Below are 23273 nucleotides of genomic sequence, written 5' to 3'. Positions count from 1 at the left end.
GAGTCAGGTCTAATATTTTTGGGATTGGGACAAATAAAACTTACAACTTTCAAAATCTGTGGAAATCTCGGCAAAAATTTATATAGAGTGTTCAGAAAATGATGCTGAATTTCGCTATCTAAAACTCTATTTTTTTCAAATGGCAACCCCATTTTTCTCTTTACGCTTTAAATTAAGGGGAATAGTAAAAGTTAACGTATCAAAAATTGAAATACTTTAGTCAATAAAAAAATATTTAAAACACTACACAACTAAAAATTAAACTAAATGAAATGTTCGAAATGGTTGCCCCCAGTTCCAAACAACAAATCCCCTCAATTTAAAGCGTAGAATCCAATGGTAAAGAGAAAAATGGGGTTGCCATTTGAAAAAATTAAGTTTTCGAAGTTTTTAAATACCAAAATTCGGCACGATTTTCTGAACACCCTATATAAATTTTTGTCGAAGTTTTCACAGATTTTGAAAGCTGTAAGTGTCATTTGTCCAAATCCCAAAAAAAGACCTGACTCACTTAAACGTAGAAATATAATATTTTAGTGGAGGTCCAAAAATTTTGAAAATGTGAAATAATAAAAAAATGGAGGACTTTCAATTCAATTTCACGTAGAATCGAAAAATTTAATAAAAACCATAGCATTCCGTTTAAAATAACGAAGTTTGGGTTCATTTTCACTATAACCGGAAGTTTAAAAACACTGAAATTATTTTAGCTGAAACGAGCATTTCGGAAAACTCATACAAGCAAATTTTCAGAACACTAGTCGCAGCATTTTCCCATATACATATCGATTCAGCTCGTCATGAAAGACCCTATACAATGAAATCTGTAAGATTAATTCCGACACATTCAATACCATTTTTACATAAACTTGTAAGCAAAAAAAGTCGCACGCTCGCAGTCAAAAGTCTATCAAACAATCTGTAGCTTCCATCCTTATTCTGGTTTTAGCATATCAAAATCATTACAGATTTAGCTTTATAATGAGTTCTGTTATTATTGAGATATTTTTGTGATAACGAAAAAATATCTAATGAAAAGTAATATCAAATTTGTCCAAATAATATTTTTTTCTATTCAATATCTAATGCCCCAATCCCTAATATTAGCTTCCAATGTTTTTCGATGCTATCCCATTCTTCAATGAGATCCGGTCTACACGGTGGCCAATTCATAGCTAAAATTTCCTCATCTTGTAAAAACTGCCGTATGAACCTGCAATTGGTGGACGGGCATTGTCCTGCATTAGGATGAGGTTTTCGCCAATGAAGCTGGTGTAGAGCACGAAGTAATACTCTAAAATTTCTTTTATGTATCGATTCGCCGCTCCACTGCCAGTTTCAATAAAAACCAACTCCGTGTTTGCTTCTATTGAAATGCTCGCCCAAGTCATCCAAGAACCTACTCCAAAAGCCACGTTTTTTATGCAACACTGCGCAAATCTTTCTACAGATCTTCTGTAGATTCGTTCCCTTCTATAGCTACCATGTAGTTTCACTCTGCTAATTAGAAAATCGTAGACGACCTGCTCGGTGGACTGGGGTTTAATTTGGAGCCGGTTGCTGGCTTCTTTGGCTCAAGGTTAGTTGCTTCGAGTCTTCTTCTGACTGACCAAACACTCATAAACACTCCTCGCTCTTTTTGGATTTGAACTCCAATTCGCCCGATTTCTCAGCGATGTGCTGACGGAGAGAATTATTAAAATGAAACTTTTCAGTGTGTAAAAGAGATTCTCTGATAATTCGACGAGGTATAATAAATCAGTCATTATAATAGGACAGTTCAAAAGGCTGAATTTACATTTATATAATGATCTATTGAATCTTGAATCTAAACTGAGAAACAAAGCAATTTTGCCAATGCAAATTTCTTTTAAGGCAGTTTAATTACATGCAAAACCAAAAAATAAACGCACGGAAAGGTGGAATCCAATCAAGGTATAAACAAGCAAAAGTAAAAGAAAATAAGAAAGATATAAAGTGGCAAAATTTCGGATGATTGGGACATGTTCAAAATATGAAGGAATATTTAATACCCTTTATAATTCCATGCGTGAAAGTTTACACCACAAGGAAAAAGCGCAGACCAATGTTGAGATGGATAGATGATGTAGAGGCAGATCTGAAGAGATGTTTCAACAACAGAGTGGTGTACAAACATTGTTGAAAAGGACAAGGCAAACTCTGGGCGGGCTTATTGTCATTTATATTGCAGTAAGGTAAGCCAAAATAAAAGAGGTAACAATAATATAAGATAAACTCATATCAAAATCCCCTATTGAGTGTATAGGGCTCCACTTGAGCACTAATTTCAAAAATTTTGTTCTAAGGGAAAATCAGAATGCGTCACGTGATTATATTATAAGCTTTCCGTGTGATTCATAAGATTGAAAATTATTTTTATTCTCTTTTAAATGTTTACATTGATTTGACCATAATTCTAAAAATAGATTTTATTTGTTACACTTTTATTTTATTTAATTGTGTTTAGTGAAAGCGAAAAATGCACAAATTTCGTATTCATAATGCTACAAATGTACATGCTATTAATTTGTCTAATTGGACAAATGATTCACTAAATGATTTCTAATGTGTATAAATGAGGAAATAATTTTAAACACGTTTTCTTTGATTCAATTATTCTTTATTGGATTCCTCAAAAACCGGGTAATTGAAATACAAATTTCCTGTATATTTCACACGATACAGAACTAATAAATTTTCTAATAGGTGAGGACCAGCAACTTCAGATGAGAAAAACACGATACAAATTTTTTGTTTTTAAATTTTGAATAAACCAACTAATAGATTTGAACAAGGACCATATAATCATCTGAGATATTTTTCACACACAAGAAATACAACGTTTATGTTATGTAAATAAAAAGTGAGATTTGGATTATTAAAATCAGTTAAACAGAATTATATACCAGATTTTTTCCGACGATTTCTAAAACAGATGTTTTGTTGAATTTGCGTAGTTTGATGTCAGTAACCTGAGCAGAATTAAGTATCTAACAACTTCGAAGCGTTTTTGTTCAAAATTGACAGAAAACTATTGAAAGGTAGACTAAAATTTTCTTTATTAAGTAATACTAGACATTTGAGAAGTCGAACGACCGAGGAATTTTGGGATACCTGGTGACCTCCCAGAGTAAAGTGAAAACAACCAAATCAAAAAAAGAAGGTGCAACTTAACAAGTAGTACCGAGGATGCTTTAAAAACGGATAAGACTATGGATAAGGAAAGGATTAAATTCGAAAACGAGTTCATCCAAAAGTAGAAGTCATTATTTGTAACATCGACCATGTTAGAGTCAGCAAGAAGGAAAGTGACTGAAACCGATGATGATTTTGATTTTACAAAATCAGAATTATTTTCCATACTTCTTGGAATCGAACAACAAGAAAAAAGAATGGAGAAACGGGAGCGTCGAAAGAAAGACCGAAATTAAAACAATAATAAGGAAATAAAGTGAAATGAGCAACCGTATAGAGGCAATTAAAAACGAAGACCCGGAAATCATAAGAAGAATGGGAGGGATGAAATTGATTGGAAAAAAACTCCTCAGGAATGAGGTACAAACAACAAAAAAAAAACGATATGCAAATGATAATATTTATTTATATAATCTATAATTCTAGCAAATATACTCAAAATTACTAAGCTGGGTTCACTCCTGTTATTTGAAGAGTGTAACTTTATGTTTTGGAAGCGGTTATTAACAAAGAACTGGATTCAACCCCCAGATATTAATTTATAAGAAAAGTATACTCAAGAAAAACTTCAACTAAATACCATTTTATTGTAGGAAAAAGCAATTTTAGGATTCGTAAAGTTACTTCTAAAATATACGCTTATTTGTATTGTATCTCGCAAACCGACCAGTTTCACTTACTTTATTTTAGTAAATAAATCTTCAGAAGTTATTTGCAATGATTTTTTTGTTGTACCTATTATATATTGCTGAAATCTTATTCATAAATATGCTTTTCAACTATCGACGAGATTAACAAACTCATTTTTTCCAAAAGATAGTTCTAGATTTTTTTTTTTTTTTGTAAACTTACCTTTATTCGTTAACGGTTTCTTCTCTTTTGGAGAAAAAATTGTTCTTCTTGCTTTTGTATTGGTGGTTGGAGACGAATGATGAATTGCATTTTTCTTATCTGTAATAAAAGTTACATTACAACAATTTAAATTTGTTTATTTAATAATAAATTTAGTTTATTTAGAATTCATTCCTTATTTGTTACAATTTAATATTCAATGAGACTCTTATTGTTTTTAAAGACGCTGATTGTGCAGAATAATCAGTTTTTATGCATAAATACAGTGTGTGTCTACTTAAGTTGGAACCATAAGGAAAACTTTTTTATTAGTGGTTTTATGAAAAAAAATTATTCTTGATAAAAAGTTCTGCATAGTCCAAAAGCTGGAATGCAATCATCACATATCAATTTTTTAAAGCAGTATATGAGGTTTGTCAAAAAATTTGAATTTTGTGCAAGTAAACTATTTTTATTTTTTACAATTAAGAAAAATGTTAATTTGAATTAAAAGTTATACATATTCAAATATGCAATTACAGCCGTTTATTATGAAAATTCAAGTTTATTTACAAATCATTCCGTATCAATTATTCTGACGGGATAAAATTTAACCGAATCTAGGATGCCCTGACATGAAGTATGTGACAGTGAATGTCAGTGGTCAGTTTTTGTTTAAACATTACAATAAAAATGGCAAATAAATAATCACAAAACCTGAATTTTCCTAATGACTGGCTGTAATTGCATTTTTGAATATAACTTTAAATTCAAAACAACTTTATAACATTATTCAGAATTGTAAAAGATAAAGATATTTTCTGACAAACCTCGTATACTACTACAAAAAATTGATATTTGATGGTTGCATTTTAATTTTTGGACCATGCAGAACTTTTTATTAGGAATAACTTTTTTCCATAAAACCACTAATAAAAAAGTTTTCCTTATGGTTCCAACTTAAGTAGACACACTGTATAAGAACGTAGGGAAGTAGATAGACTGTTTATATTTTGGTAACGATTATTTGGGTATAATAAATTTCATGTAATTATCTACCCTTTTTATACAATTACTGAGTAGTTTTTGGAAGGTAATTGGAGATTATTAAGTGACATTTTTTCCAATTTTTAATTATTTGGGGACGGTTTCCTTACATTTTCAACGCAAAAAAAATATAAAATGTCACATGCAATGAATAAAGATAACACAAATTGAAGGAAAATCAATTTTGAAATCATTTATTCAAATGAGTAAGAGAATGTAAGACATTAATAACCGTACTCTAAAATTACCCTGCATTTATAGAGGATGAGGTGGGTCGTGAAATAAATTCAATTAACCCTACGTTTTATAATGATTTTCAAAGTATCTGTAATCGAAACTGTTGACCATATAATTGAAAACGCTTCTTAGATAATCCCTTAAACGGTTGTACGTCCATTATTGAGATTTCACTTGTGAAATTAATGGACATAAATCTGTACACCTTATATATTTATACAAATTTATTGAATTGAAAATGTTATGTATTAGTAATTTTTATAGCCAAACTTAATATAAAAACTTCATTATTAAAATAATATCAGTTTAAAACGAATAAATTTTTGATTTGACATTATAATAGATTTTAAATTTTCCTTCCTAATTCGAGAAACCATGTTTTATTGTGAAAATGATTCGTACATGATAACAACAATATTTCAAAATCCATCACATCAAAATGTCAATGTGTATATTATTATAGAACCAGCTTTAAGTCTAACGTGAAAACTTTTACTTATGCAACACACATATCACATCAAAGTAAAAAGGGTTGCATATGAACAAAAGTGGTCGAAGAAATCAGTGAAAGAAATTTTTGTACAGAAAAATAGAAATAAATCTGAAGCGTCTATTTTTTTCTTTTTTATATTAAATTAATTTCCACAACTATCTTAAACAACTTCGGAACTTTAATTTGGAAATTGGCTTCTTGGAAAGTATGAAATACTTTGGAAAATAAGGATTTTCTCTTATAAGTCACCTACAGTGTTTATTGAAGAAAATTGCTAACAATTTGGAATAAGTGATCAATTTCTGAATACAGCATTAATATATCGTTTTATATGTACTTTAGTTCATCTTTAAGATAAACTATTACTGATCTTAAACCAACTCGTGACAATGGTGTTTACTTGAGCAAAATCTGAGGAAATTGGCCTTCCATGATATCAAATGCAGAGTAATTCTTGAAAAGTTAATAAATAACTTTGTACTGTATTCTAGAATATTCTATAGACTGTAAACATCATATAATATGAATTTTCTTTTCTCCACAATCTATTATACGGGGTATTCCGATTAAATTTAAAGTATCACTCGAATTCTTTCCTTTCCCAAATTTTTCAATTCTTATAGCTTTTTATTTTATATGAATTTCGATCCGACGTAATCTTATAGCTACAACATTTGACGAAATTATTCAAAAATTTCTCAAACTAGAATCTAGCTCGAGAAATATCAACAATAGCAAATATTTTCTTACAAATTCATTATGCAGTCTTTTAGAATCATTTCCTCATCATTGTATGCATTGAATTCTTATGGGAATGGAATTCTTTTTACGTATTACACTTCCGGCACTTACTTTGATAGCACAAGAAATTTAGATGAGTTGGGACAATTTAATTGTAATAAAACACTTTATTAAGAAATTCCGGAAGTAATCAAGATAAAATATTTATTTCACACAATAGTTTATTCAATTAGCTAAGAGCTGAATAGGTATTTTAGTAAAACTACTCCTCTTACTGTTTCAAAAAAATATTTTTATGTTTTATATTCGATAAATAGCATTTAAATAAATTTACCGCACCATATTTGTTAATACAATGTGGCTCAATGCAACCCAATATTTCTACAGGGAACCAAATACACCGTTTTCATATTTTACAATAAGAAAACTACGTTATATTCCTGTACTGATATACAATAGCTGTCCAGTCGGCGAAAATGAAAGAAACCTACGAAAATATGCACCTTTTTCTGGATAAAATGAAGAAATTTCTGCTATAAAAATTCCATCCGCATCTTTTTTCCTAACAGCTGGTATTTTTGAGATTTTTTTCTATCTTCAACCTACCCTTATGTAAGTAGATCAAAAACAGTTCGAATAAAATAGTTATTTTACTCCATGTCATTGACTGGTCTACAGAAACTACATTTCAAAGTTAGTAAAGGAACAGGTGAAATCACCTGCGGTATAGCTATCAAGTACCGCTTGCACACCATTACCAAACCAGTTACGAATAGTACTTGAGTGAGGCAACAGTCTACGCGCGTCGTTTTCTGTTTATATGCTTCCCATGAGGGTCACATCTGGTTAACCTAACAGCGGTAACCGGTACTTATTTTAAGCGCAAGCTCAAACAATAGTCCATGAGCAAAATATTGTATGGGTCTGTCACTAGCGTAACAAGGGGGCAATGGGTTAAAATTCTGAAAAATTTCAAAGTTAAATTGAAATGAAATTATTTGAAATAAAGTCTCAGGTATCACTGCAATTTTTTACTATTAATTGTATTCAAGTTGCAGTCAATAGCAAAATGTTCAAATTGAGAATATTTTCAAAAATATAAATTTTATACAGGATATGTCAATGTTGCGTACGTATCTTTAACGATCGGAAATTCACCTTTATCAATTTAATTATCCATAATCTTTAGAATAAACTTAGAATTCATAACTTTGAGCTTTAAAAATTTAGGTAATTATACATTTTCGCGGTCACCTGGTTTTTTGGCTCTAGAAAATCGAAAAATGGATGGATTTTAATGATCTTGGTCTCAAAATGTTCCATTTTACGGCGGATTTATAAAAAAAATTAGTAGAAATAGCTGGAATGAAAATTTCTCATAGTTTTACTGTTTTAAATCGAAAAAAAAACGGTTTTGCAAAATAATCCTTTACAAAAAATTATCTCATTAACAGATAAAGTTCTTATATTTTTTTTGTATTCTACATAAATTAATAAACAATTTAAAAAAAAATCTAAAAAGAATGATTTTTTCAGTTTTTATAGCTTAGAATGAAATAGATGAAAAACAATCAATTTTCGTGAATAGTTTCGTACTATATTCTTCAATGTTAATAGTTTGCATTTAAAGTCATGAAACTGTAAAAAATATTTATTTTTTTTAATTTTCGTATTTTTTTTTATAAATCCGCCGTAAAATGGAACATTTTGAGACCAAGATCATTAAAATCCATCCATTTTTTGATTTTCTAGAGCCAACCTAACCTAACCTAACCTAACCTATCCAAAAAACCAGGTGACCGCGAAAGTGTATAATTACCCTTTTTTTAATAGAATACATTTTAGGCTGTAAAATACCGAAAAATTAACTTTTTTGAAATTTTTTTTCAAAATATTCATTTTTTTATGTAAATTGCGAAAAAAAATATACGAACTTGATTCCACGACGTCAGAAACAGTTACGAAGGATTATATGTAGAAAGTCATTTTTTGCATTTAAAGTCATGAAACTGTAAAAAATATTTATTTTTTTTAATTTTCGTATTTTTTTTATAAATCCGCCGTAAAATGGAACATTTTGAGACCAAGATCATTAAAATCCATCCATTTTTTGATTTTCTAGAGCCAACCTAACCTAACCTAACCTAACCTAACCAAAAAACCAGGTGACCGCGAAAGTGTATAATTACCCTTTTTTTAATAGAATACATTTTAGGCTGTAAAATACCGAAAAATTAACTTTTTTGAAATTTTTTTTCAAAATATTCATTTTTTTATGTAAATTGCGAAAAAAAATATACGAACTTGATTCCACGACGTCAGAAACAGTTACGAAGGATTATATGTAGAAAGTCATTTTTTGCATTTAAAGTCATGAAACTGTAAAAAATATTTATTTTTTTTAATTTTCGTATTTTTTTTATAAATCCGCCGTAAAATGGAACATTTTGAGACCAAGATCATTAAAATCCATCCATTTTTTGATTTTCTAGAGCCAACCTAACCTAACCTAACCTAACCTAACCAAAAAACCAGGTGACCGCGAAAGTGTATAATTACCCTTTTTTTAATAGAATACATTTTAGGCTGTAAAATACCGAAAAATTAACTTTTTTGAAATTTTTTTTCAAAATATTCATTTTTTTATGTAAATTGCGAAAAAAAATATACGAACTTGATTCCACGACGTCAGAAACAGTTACGAAGGATTATATGTAGAAAGTCATTTTTTGCATTTAAAGTCATGAAACTGTAAAAAATATTTATTTTTTTTAATTTTCGTATTTTTTTTATAAATCCGCCGTAAAATGGAACATTTTGAGACCAAGATCATTAAAATCCATCCATTTTTTGATTTTCTAGAGCCAACCTAACCTAACCTAACCTATCCAAAAAACCAGGTGACCGCGAAAGTGTATAATTACCGTTTTTTTAATAGAATACATTTTAGGCTGTAAAATACCGAAAAATTAACTTTTTTGAAATTTTCTTTTCAAAATATTCATTTTTTTATGTAAATTGCGAAAAAAAATATACGAACTTGATTCCACGACGTCAGAAACAGTTACGAAGGATTATATGTAGAAAGTCATTTTTTTGCATTTAAAATCATGAAACTGTAAAAAATATTTATTTTTTTTAATTTTCGTATTTTTTCTATAAATCCGCCGTAAAATGGAACATTTTGAGACCAAGATCATTAAAATCCATCCATTTTTCGATTTTCTAGAGCCAAAAAACCAGGTGACCGCGAAAGTGTATAATTACCAAAATTTAATATAATAGTTCCTAACGGATATTTTTTATAATGTGATTCGCTCTTCATTTGATCGTTATATAAGAAAAAGCCAAAATACCAAAAATTCCCTATATGTAAGTAGTTAAAACGATGAAAATATATAAATATAACGTTCTAAGAAAGACCTATCAGCAAATTAACAATTATATTATAAATGGTGAACTGAAAATGATAAAATTTCTGTTTTTAAATTATAAACATTATTCAATATAAATGCCCAAATTTCAACAAAATAATTTGAGCTTGTACATCCGTTAAAAAATGTGACCACACTGAAAACTCTTGAATAATGAATCTGATGGTCGTGAATGGGCAATGGTAATGAACGTATATTCCTGTAGATATCTTGTACTAAAACTTGAGGGCGCAACCTTTACTTTTATGAAATCATCTTTTCATTCGGGGATTTGTATAATAACTTATATATTAAAGTGAAAAGCAGAACATAAAAAGAAAATAATATATAACAACTAAAGCTAATCAATTTAAAATCGAAACAAATATACACAGATTTGGAAATACCTACATAATGACAATAAAAGATAAAATGATGGAATTATTAGATAATGGAATTTAGTAACAAAAGATTGAATACAATCAATGAATAAAAAACAAAATAATTATCTTATTCGAGCAAATGCAAAGCAAGTAACAATTAAAAATTCATAATTGCCATATAGCCTAAAATATGAGGGATTTAATGGCAAATTCCACTTTTCCAAGAAAATTTTTCTACAAAGTTATCGATATTTTAATGTTTGAAATTTTATTTGATTTTAGTATTTCTAAATAATTGTTAAACTGAGATATTTCGAAACGAAAAATGATAAATTAACGAATCAAGAAATCATTTGTACTTCAATAAATGTTTATAGATAAGAAACTAAATTTTTGATCGTATGTATTTGCTTTTAAATGCAAACAATTTATTACGTGAATCTTAAACATGACTATTATTAAATAATCCTCATCTAATAAATACTCACTTTCAGCAGCCGTCGTTTGCTGTATCCTTGTCGGTACTTTATTGGTTGTCAACACTTGTGTCACTTGCACTACATCTGCCCGTTTCTTAACAGACCCTGAAACAAAATATTTTCATTTATTGATGAAGTTCAGTTGATAATTTGCGGGAACTTAAAATTACAATAATTTGTATAGGAAAATTTGATTACGAGATATTTGGATGAAACTTTTAAAGTAAAATAATAGTAGGAGAAGGGGCGTAGACGCGGTGCTTCATTATGAGACTGCTTGGAAATAAATGGAAGAAATCATATATTTACTCATGGAGGATGAAGACGAGTGATTAATTACTATGAAATTAATGTACCCTCGAAAAAGAATAAGGGTTAGGCTCGTGCAGCAGTTGATTTTCGGGGATTAAACTCAAAAGATGGACTGAAGACTCTGTGGAACAGATTAATGAAAAAATAGATGAATAAATTAATTAGAAAAGAAGAGGGGTAAGTGGGGAATACAAAATAAGGCACATCTAAAGAATAATTCAGCCTAATTACAAAAAATCTTAGTACTACAATTGGCATTTGTTGCACATTTTTACAATAACTATAAAAAAGTATATTAAATGTATCAACAAAATCTAAATGCTCTTTTCAAAAGATAATCGAAGTATTTTTTTATTTGTTTTCCATTACCCTGTATTTTAAGTACAAACCTTTCTTTCCAATACTTTCAGAATACCGTTCCTTTCCAAAAGCACCAGCATATTTTTCTTTCCTTTCTATTCTCTCCGAAGATGATCTTGCAAATTTATCCTTTGAAGGATGTTGTCCCATTTTTAACTACGTTATTAAATGTACCGGCATTTCAATCACTATTGTCATGATTTCCATTTTCTTTCTTTATTATTAATCCTATTTATTATTGAATGTATTTCTATATTACGCATTTTAAAACCGGCGTATTTCTAAAAAAAATTATCTTTTTTTTTTCAACCACCATTCAATAGAATATAAGAATCGTCGTTTACCTCTAAAATAATATCATACAAAGGGTATTCAGAATGTGTTCCATTAAGTCATGGTTACATAGTAAGTACTAGGTGTTGGTACTAATCCAAAGGGATTGTATAATGTGAGTTAACGAAATAAACTTTCGAGTCGAACTCTAATATCAACCATTATACAACATATTGAAAAACTAATATTTTAGTGTTATTACCCGTACTAATAATCATTTTGATATTCTAAATCAATTTTTAACGTGATAAAATAGAAAAAAAAAAACATTTATTGGAACATTTATAATCATTTTAATAAGAAAATTAACTAGAGCAACCCAGTATATAATCATTTTATAACAATTTTCTATTTTATCTTTCGATCATTATTAAAATCATACAAAATAACGAAAAAACTAATATTTTAGTGTTATTACCCGTACTAATAATCATTTTGATATTCTAAATCATTTTTTGCGTGATGAAATAGAAAAAAAAACATTTATTGGAACATTTATAATCATTTTAATAAGAAAATTAACTAGAACAACCCAGTATATAATCATTTTATAACAATTTTCAATTTTATCTTTCGATCATTATTAAAATCATACAAAATAACGAAAAAACTAATATTTTAGTGTTATTACCCGTACTAATAATCATTTTGATATTCTAAATCATTTTTTGCGTGATGAAATAGAAAAAAAAAACATTTATTGGAACATTTATAATCATTTTAATAAGAAAATTAACTAGAACAACCCAGTATATAATCATTTTATAACAATTTTCAATTTTATCTTTCGATCATTATTAAAATCATACAAAATAACGAAAAAACTAATATTTTGATGTTATTACCCGTACTAATCATCATTTTGATATTCTAAATCATTTTTACGTGATGAAATAGAAAAAAAAAACATTTATTGGAACATTTATAATCATTTTAATAAGAAAATCAACTAGAACAACCCAGTATATAATCATTTTATAACAATTTTCAATTTTATCTTTCGATCATTATTAAAATCATACAAAATAACGAAAAAACTAATATTTTAGTGTTATTACCCGTACTAATAATCATTTTGATATTCTAAATCATTTTTTGCGTGATGAAATAGAAAAAAAAACATTTATTGGAACATTTATAATCATTTTAATAAGAAAATTAACTAGAACAACCCAGTATATAATCATTTTATAACAATTTTCAATTTTATCTTTCGATCATTATTAAAATCATACAAAATAACGAAAAAACTAATATTTTGATGTTATTACCCGTACTAATCATCATTTTGATATTCTAAATCATTTTTACGTGATGAAATAGAAAAAAAAACATTTATTGGAACATTTATAATCATTTTAATAAGAAAATCAACTAGAACAACCCAGTATATAATCATTTTATAACAATTTTCAATTTTATCTTTCGATCATTATTAGAATCATACAAAATAACGAAAAAACTAATATTTTAGTGTTATTACCCGTACTAATAATCATTTTGATATTCTAAATCATTTTTTGCGTGATGAAATAATAAAAAAACATTTATTGGAACATTTATAATCATTTTAATAAGAAAATTAACTAGAACAACCCAGTATATAATCATTTTATAACAATTTTCAATTTTATCTTTCGATCATTATTAAAATCATACAAAATAACGAAAAAACTAATATTTTAGTGTTATTACCCGTACTAATAATCATTTTGATATTCTAAATCATTTTTTGCGTGATGAAATAGAAAAAAAAACATTTATTGGAACATTTATAATCATTTTAATAAGAAAATTAACTAGAACAACCCAGTATATAATCATTTTATAACAATTTTCAATTTTATCTTTCGATCATTATTAAAATCATACAAAATAACGAAAAAACTAATATTTTAGTGTTATTACCCGTACTAATAATCATTTTGATATTCTAAATCATTTTTTGCGTGATGAAATAGAAAAAAAAAACATTTATTGGAACATTTATAATCATTTTAATAAGAAAATTAACTAGAACAACCCAGTATATAATCATTTTATAACAATTTTCAATTTTATCTTTCGATCATTATTAAAATCATACAAAATAACGAAAAAACTAATATTTTAGTGTTATTACCCGTACTAATAATCATTTTGATATTCTAAATCATTTTTTGCGTGATGAAATAGAAAAAAAAAACATTTATTGGAACATTTATAATCATTTTAATAAGAAAATTAACTAGAACAACCCAGTATATAATCATTTTATAACAATTTTCAATTTTATCTTTCGATCATTATTAAAATCATACAAAATAACGAAAAAACTAATATTTTAGTGTTATTACCCGTACTAATAATCATTTTGATATTCTAAATCATTTTTTGCGTGATGAAATAGAAAAAAAAAACATTTATTGGAACATTTATAATCATTTTAATAAGAAAATTAACTAGAACAACCCAGTATATAATCATTTTATAACAATTTTCAATTTTATCTTTCGATCATTATTAAAATCATACAAAATAACGAAAAAACTAATATTTTAGTGTTATTACCCGTACTAATAATCATTTTGATATTCTAAATCATTTTTTGCGTGATGAAATAGAAAAAAAAAACATTTATTGGAACATTTATAATCATTTTAATAAGAAAATTAACTAGAACAACCCAGTATATAATCATTTTATAACAATTTTCAATTTTATCTTTCGATCATTATTAAAATCATACAAAATAACGAAAAAACTAATATTTTAGTGTTATTACCCGTACTAATAATCATTTTGATATTCTAAATCATTTTTTGCGTGATGAAATAGAAAAAAAAACATTTATTGGAACATTTATAATCATTTTAATAAGAAAATTAACTAGAACAACCCAGTATATAATCATTTTATAACAATTTTCAATTTTATATTTCGATCATTATTAAAATCATACAAAATAACGAAAAAACTAATATTTTGATGTTATTACCCGTACTAATCATCATTTTGATATTCTAAATCATTTTTACGTGATGAAATAGAAAAAAAAAACATTTATTGGAACATTTATAATCATTTTAATAAGAAAATCAACTAGAACAACCCAGTATATAATCATTTTATAACAATTTTCAATTTTATCTTTCGATCATTATTAAAATCATACAAAATAACGAAAAAACTAATATTTTGATGTTATCACCAGAACTAATCAACATTTTTGATATAAGAAAATATTTATTACTTGCTTAAATAAATTTGAAACTATTTATTGAATTATTTCTTTTTTCTCAACGGAAAGGTCCGGCGAAGAATGACAAGGTGTCCGCGAAGAGTTTGAAATTGCAGTTCGGAGGTCGGGAAGGGTGCGTGGTCCTCTTCCAAAAACGCGGTCCTTGAGAAGGCGTGAGGATTCTGGTCGTACCAATACACGCAGTTATGCCGAGTGAAGATTGCTACATCTGACCACAAAAAGGAATGCTGAAACTGCGGATCATTCTGACTGCCTCTGAGGTACCACAAAATTCCAATCTGGGATCGAAATCATCCTCGTGAGGAATCGGGGACGCTAAACTCGATAGTGCATGCGTTTTAGCATCGATCAGATATTCGAAGTTCTTCCGATAGCCGTTCTTCAGATAGATTCGATTCTATTACGGAATTGAACTATTTAAAAACTCCACGACAAGATCTAAACAACCAAATGTCAATTTATCCATATTTCTCTACCATTCCAAGCATACAATACATTATAAATGACCGTTTAAATTTTTTATAATAAATTTTTAAATTATTCAAGAAGGTGTAGTCAATTAATTGTTGGCAATATTGTGTTGAATTATATATCGTTGTGTTATTAATTTATGTTAAAATTCAAATTTGCAGAACTCCTCAAGTATTTTGTGTGTTATTTGAAAACGTTGACTTCGTTCTTGGTACGATTACGATGTTTCAATTATAATCCTCGAAAATTTCTTGAGCAATTTTCATACATAACGTCACTTCTTTAGTTAACTACACAAAGAAATGAAATCACACAAAACGTAACTTATGTGCAAAGGTTGATACAATTTCTCATAGATGACAAGCTGTTAAGTCTTATTTACATCCTTTTAAAATAAGTGTGAAATGAATGAGTTTAAATTAGTCAGTAAACAAATTTTAAGCACCGTACTTTGAGGAAAAAGCCCCTGAGACACTATGAACAAGAATTTTCTATTTTTGGGCACTGTGTTAGATTAACAAAGTTTCAAATATTTTTTCTAAATATTCAATATGATTGATACAACAGATTCAAAAGATAGAAAGTAACTCATACAATTTTATTAGAAATAGAATTGTTACGACTGGTTACTGTAATTCATTTGAAATCAATGTTTATCTAATTAAGCAAATGAACAATAACCATGAAGCCGCACGCGTAATAGATTGTAAAATATTATTTACAACATAACCATGAATGCGTTCAAATCCCACATATCACATTTCTCAATTTAAATGTTTTCCTACTCAGATTTTATATACAGTTTACCAGCAGCGTCACAAATGAAATAATTGAATGCCCTAAATAAACGGAACCTACAATTCAATGTAGTTTAAGGTGACCAAAAATCATCGATCAAACAACATGGTCCCCAAAAGAGTGAAAAAATCTGGAAGTTTTGAGATTACTGATTGGCAATACAAACTACATTTATAGATGATTCAAAACATATTGGAAGATAGAACAAGAAGCAACTGCGGCAAAAAAATTGACTGCCAGAGCAGTCCGAGACCTAAGTCGTACATTTTCAAGCCTCAATATTGAGAAATAATAAATCAAGAAATACGCTTCAAAGGATGGTTCAAAGGAAGTTCCATTTTTGAGCGTTTGGTTTATGCGGAAATGAGAAAGGTCAATAATTTTATAGCTAATCCTAAAATCAAATTTCTTCTTTGGATTAACGAAGATATTCACTGATATGTTTGTCTATTCTTTACCTTTGAAACTTGAGGGGAGTTGCAATTTTAGAAGTTTGGTATTACCGCCTCCTATAAAACTGTGATTATTTATTTACGTAATAAATAAATATATACTAGATGTAATTTTGAGGTGACGCTACTGACCTTCTGCCCTACTCACTGTGTGCAATAAAGATCTATTGTTTGGCTTGTGGTTTTATTACCGTATCCTTTCATGCTAAAAATAAAGTAATAGTCTGTAATAATGTATATAGAATGCAAGGTTAGTAACAAAAGATGTAAAAGATAATCATAATCAAAATAATTTATTGCAATATTTCGATACCTCAAAATCAAAGAGAATTTTAACTATTACAAGTAAACGTGAAAAAGCTTCAAATCAACCACATATTATGATATTGATCAAAATACTTCATGATTAGAAGAAAAAATTGATATTATCCGTATAGTTCTATGCGATAATGCGGCACGAGTATGATTTCCGTGGCGCATGGATTTGACTATGTCATTTTGTAAATCGACCCAAAATAAGTCGAAAATGAAGAATAAAATTTTTCGATATCTTGCTTTGTTTTCGAGATATCGATACTTGAAGTTGGAAAAATTTATTTTTATTCAATATTAGTATACATCAATCTAACCTAATCTAACCTAACCTAACCTAATCTAACCTAACCTAACCTAATCTAACCTAACCTAACCTAATCTAACCTAACCTAACCTAATCTAACCTAACCTAACCTAACCTTCTCGTAGTGCACTTTGAGTGCAAAAAGGTCAAAAATCGTGAATTTTTTACAGCCAAATATGATTAAAAAAAAGTTTCTTCGAGTGGGGTTTTATTTTAATATTATTTATTGTATTATTATATTATATATTATTATTTTGTTTTTCTTTTGGGAGCCACAGGTCGCGAGGAATGGGTGAGAGTTTGGAGAGGATAGATTAGGGGTAAAAAAATAAAGAGGGTAGATTTGGAACGATTTTTTACAGACATTTTTCTTATTCGGTTGATTTTGTCGTTAAAAATAGGATAAATTATGGAAAAATAATTACTAGCTTTTTCAGGATAATTGTGAAATATTACAGTAGTCTGATTTTTCAAGTATAAAACAAACGACAATAAATAACTTTTGAAAGCGTTCAGAACGTACTTTTTGCTCGAAAAGGGATATTTTTACATTGAATTACTAATTAAATCTTCAAACTATCATTACATATTTTTCTTTATTTTATAAATACTGAAAAACAACCGATAATTCTTTATGAAAAATAATATAATATAAGAATTAAATAAAAAATCTTTTGTTTATTGAATTACAAGATTCATATTGAATTTGAAGTGATAAAATATTCATTTGGAACGAAATATTGAACGCCATCTATTCAATAAAGCGAATTTTGGCTCTAACGTTTAATTATAACTTTAAGTATCGATATCTCGAAAACGAAACGAGATATCTAAAAATTTCATTCTTCATTTTCGATTTATTTTGGCCCAATCAAGCCAAATTCTCTAGTTTCTATTATTTGGTCATCAGGTTTTGTATTTCGCGTCATTTAAAAAATAAAATCTATTTCAACCATTTAGTTTTTTATCTTTAATTTTACGGAATTCAAATTCCAATATACGTGAGTTCACGTCACCAAGGTCGTAATTCTATTGCATGTGTGACTATATTTATATCGAGACAAACACATTTACATACAACAATCACTTCTAACATAAAATCTAATCTCATAAAAAAATTTGACCATGTACATATATGCGTTCTTTTGTATTTAAACGTCCGACAACGTAAATTTTTTTGTTAGGAAACGCCAATTAAGGATCGTGGAGTAAATAGTCTCTGCCAAAAAAACTGGAAATCCAGAAACAAAAAAGCATTTTCTTCTCTGCAAACAGCTAAATATTCGATTCAAAATACTGGCAGCTAGTTAGTTGATTATTTCTATTTGAAAATTTTTTGTCCACAAAAGAAACATAATTACCTACATACATTTAACCACGTTTACTGTAATTTCAATCATAAAGTTATAAAATTCAGTTTTAATATTGGAAAATCAGTATTTCAAGCAACTTTGTCTCCAAAAATGCATCCATCCATTACGGAGTACTTCGTCGGTTACATATACGTGAATTCTGCGTTATCATCAATGATAGAGCTGTCGGTCAATATTGAAGGCTTCTGAATAGACAAATTAAGGTAGTCCTAGATCTAGAGCAATCACACGACATGATTTTTTCAAATTCTTTATAAGGCTAGCTAGTATACCTAATTTTTCATCCATTGGCGGCTTTCAGTGTGAAACAATGAATCAAGTCAAAAATGACCAGATTTATAATTAGTACAATTACTGAGGTATAGTTTTTTCTCTTCCCAAAACTCAAGATTATATATGTTCAATCGATATAAAATAATTAATTCAATAACTACCGATTTATATGAAACAAAACATAAATTCATTCCACGCATTTGCATAGTTATGTGTGGACTTAAAAGTTCTCAATTAAAAACTAATTCATGATTGAGCAATGATCTCACACCCACTCGCAAATTAGCAGTGATTGGATTTCTGACATCAATAGAACTCGTTGACATTCATTATCGTTCAAGGCGATATTATTGTTCCAATATAGGATAGGTTGTATGAAATCGGTTTTATTTTTTAAGAACCGGGTGGACAACTAAGAACGGTCGTCGGTGATATCTTAGGAATTATATTACAGCTTAATGGTGGGTCCACTAGGGATACGAAACTATCGATAGTACTATCAATAGTATCGATAGTTTTTGACTATCGATACTATCGATAAACTATTGGGACTATCGAATACTATCGATAGTAATCAAGAAACGAGAAGTTGGAACATGATAAGTTCAAGTTAAGCATACAGACACTTATTTCAAAAGAATACATTTTTCAAAATCTATCTTCACTGCAAAGTCCGGCTGAATTTGCTAAATGATACATTTTGCGGTCTGCCTGCACAGGTAGAGAAGCAAGAAGAAACAAAAAAAGAAGAATAGCCGCGAAAGGCGGTTAAAGGAGACGTGGAGACCCGGTCCACACGATACAGACTTTTGTTCGTACAGATATCTGTGCAGTCTATGAAGTCGGAGTAAAAAATTTTATCCAAACATGTCCGTACAGACTTTTCGTTCGAAAATACAATTTAAATTTCTTAGCTACGATAAATACGCAGACTTTGACTTTTGGATCGCGCCGACATTTATCTGTATTATCTAGTTTGCACAGACAAAATTCTATAGAATTTTATGGAAGTCTATATTGTGTGGAGCCACCATAAGGGAAAACAATATAATACCAGAAACACGTGAAAATTCTACCACTAGGGTGTATTTGAAAATGTTAAATTGAAAAAGCTAAACTGTAATATTTTCCCAAACAAGTAGAACTTTATATACGATGATCAAATTCTCCGCATATTGGAACCTTGTTATGAAAAAATGTCTGTAAGTCCGGTTCTGCTTAGTCGATTTTTATAAACTTGATGTCGTTCGAAAGATCTTCTGTATGGCAATACAAAATATATAAATTCTAAGCGATTTAATAAGCAACGTGAATGCTAGAAGTCGTGGTTACAAATATATTTTAGATATTGTGACTTTTTGAATATAAATTTGAATAAAAACATAAAAGTTAAAACTAAAAAAATGTTACTAAGAAGTATGATCCTAGTTTCTCGCATAATTTTGATTTCAACGACTATTTTCTTATTTATTAGAACATGTTTTATTTAATTGACTACTCTGAGAGTAGGTGAAAGCCTTTGTAGAGCGACATAATTTCATGAAAATGGAAAACAAACACATTAAAAATTGAGAGAACTATACTGATTGCTCGGCAGAAATATCATTAGAAGAGATAAGAAAATTACGTAATCAAATACAATACCCCAATAATTCAATAGGCACATTTAAAAAATGAAAAAAGCCGAAAATACTATTACAAATTCCAAGAAGTAAATAAAAAACGATGGCCTAAAATCAGAAGACGACGTGATCACAGCTAACAAAATAACAGAATCAAATTTTGATTGTTGTTTATATACAAAGAGAAAAACATTCTCAGCTCTTAATAAACTGCATATTATTAATGAATTCTTATATGGTATGTAATATTTGAAACAAATCCTAGAAAATTATTGTTAAAATTAGTTCAGGTTACTAATTATTTTATTGTAAATAAAACATCCTTGCATTTTAAACGCTGATTTCTTTTTATATTTGAAAATTTTCATGTATGTTTATATTTATGTTATAATTTTCTCTTATTAGCGAATCATCTATCATCGTTAAAGATATGAAAGAAATTCAATTTGTAAAATGGTATATATCTACATCTATTTTGAGAGAGTAAGTTATTTTCGATTTGGGTTAAACTTGTGTGTGTTTTCTTTAGTTTTTGGAACGAAAGTCATCGTTCTTATAGATAGTTCTTGATAATAGAAAAAACAATTCGATATTTACTTTTACTAAAATGAGTTTAGAAGTGTTCTTAAAAATGTTTATGTGGATTGGCCTCGTTTGCAACAGTGCATTCTTCTAGTTTATTGGCAATAAAATTGAACAATGAATTTAAACTTTAATAGCAGTCAAATTCAAAAATTAACTAAAGAATATACAAGATCAGATTGTAGAGGTGGGCAGAGGTGTTTGTTACTAATGAAAAAAATCACAATAAACAGGCATTGTTTATTGATATTATTTTTATGTTTGAGAAAATAAGAATTAACTAGCGACAAATCAAAAACGTTCTTCGCATCAAATATCAGTTAATTAGAAAAAAATATCGTTTCCAAATAATACAAATTCATTGACAAACAACATAGACAAAGTGTATATCCACAAAGAAACGATTTTCGTAGAATCTACTGGATATAGTATCGAAAGGTTCAATAAAACTATAAAATGATAAATTATCGATGCGAAATTTATCCAAAACGTATGTGAATAAATGATACTATAAATGCAAGTCGAATATCAATTTTATATTCAAATTTATCACTGAAATAATATTAGTTTAATAATTATTTTGTTTATGGATACTTTCAAACGATTTAAAATAACCATTTCAAATAAAATGTAGAAAGTCTTTCATATTTCAAGTGACATAAAATTGGAAAACATATTTCCATACGTCTTGGTTCGATTGTAAGTTTACAACCTATGAAAAGGTTTGCCTCCTTGTAATATGATTAAGGTTGAGAAACCCTGGATAATATCAAGGTTTAAAGTTTCTAAAAGGGTCATCAGAAAGATGAAAAGAAAAAGGTTTGGACACAGAAAACAGTCATTACAGCAACTATGATCATATTGTGCATTTGATGTTTGAAATGATTTTCTGTCGTGTCCAAATAGACTAAGACATCTTTTGGCTTGTAATTTCTGGAACAGTTGATGAAATTTTACACTGCCACCACACCAACACTTACAATTACCTTGTCTGACGCGCGTTTCGATAACCAAGTTATCGTCTTCAGACACCGAATGCAAACTAATAAAACTAATTCTCACCCCAGAGGTTATTCGGGGCATATTTATATAAACAACAACAAATTTTGGCCGCTTATATGGTGTAAATAAAATAGGTGGGGTATAAAAATGTAATAAGACTATAATGAAAAAAAAATGTTCTATATCTTTCTCTACGTTCTCTGCAGATTTGATTTCCAAGAATGTTGATTTTATGCGGTATGCGGAATTGAAAGTGTGTTTAAATTAAATTTGTCTTATATTTATATTATAAGTGATAATTCTCATACCAAATTTTTTTAAGTGAAGATAAATAGGTTTTATTATGCAGTCCTGTTAATGTATGTTTGATTTTCTGGGTCAAATTTAATTTATCGGCAAATAATATCTTGCCACTTCTTTGCACTTGGCATATTTGATGTTTCAACAGACATTAAAACTGAAAAAACCTGAGGATATTGTGTAATTTTAACATTCATAGACTTGATAATAAGGCAAAAACTTTAATTAATGCCAACATATTGAAAAACTTCCTACCTTTGAAAAAGTCTCAGCTGTTATTTCATGCTTAAAATTACCTAATGTTTCACTTTCCAAATTTTTCGGTGTATTCGAATTTACAAACATTGGCCGCTTGTTGCGATTATTTTTGGAATTCTGTTTAAAAAATTCTGGTCGTGACTCAGTATGACTCACGTTAACATAGGGTGCAACCCTTTTCAGGAATACAAAACAAGTTAGGGTAGTGTATGAACATACATATTAATATGTGTACAGGGTGATTATATAAATATAAAATGATTAGACAACATAAACTTGTGCGAATTCTACAACTAAAACACCAGAATCTTCAAATTATCAAAATATTTGTTCCACGTGTTAATGTTAGTAATTAAACTGTATGGTATATTCTAAAATAACATTTATAGTGTCCATATAACTTCGATGTATTCAATATTTGCTCAATTTGAAGTTAT

The 23273-nt window shown here is 28.3% G+C and overlaps 1 protein-coding gene across 1 annotated transcript in view; it reads right to left on the bottom strand.

Moving 5' to 3' along the window:
* LOC130901982 (uncharacterized) overlaps nt 1-23273 on the bottom strand; it is a 154644-nt gene that overhangs the window by 47205 nt on the left and 84166 nt on the right. Inside the window, exons 9-10 of the mRNA XM_057813733.1 lie at nt 10850-10945; nt 4069-4167 (exon numbers count right to left, since the gene is read on the bottom strand). Coding sequence (XP_057669716.1) covers nt 4069-4167; nt 10850-10945 — 195 coding nt within the window. The remainder of the gene's footprint in view (nt 1-4068; nt 4168-10849; nt 10946-23273) is intronic.

This window comes from Diorhabda carinulata, chromosome X, assembly GCF_026250575.1.
Source record: "Diorhabda carinulata isolate Delta chromosome X, icDioCari1.1, whole genome shotgun sequence".
Classification (NCBI taxonomy): Eukaryota; Metazoa; Arthropoda; class Insecta; order Coleoptera; family Chrysomelidae; genus Diorhabda; species Diorhabda carinulata.
This window is presented reverse-complemented; position numbering and strand designations above follow the sequence as displayed.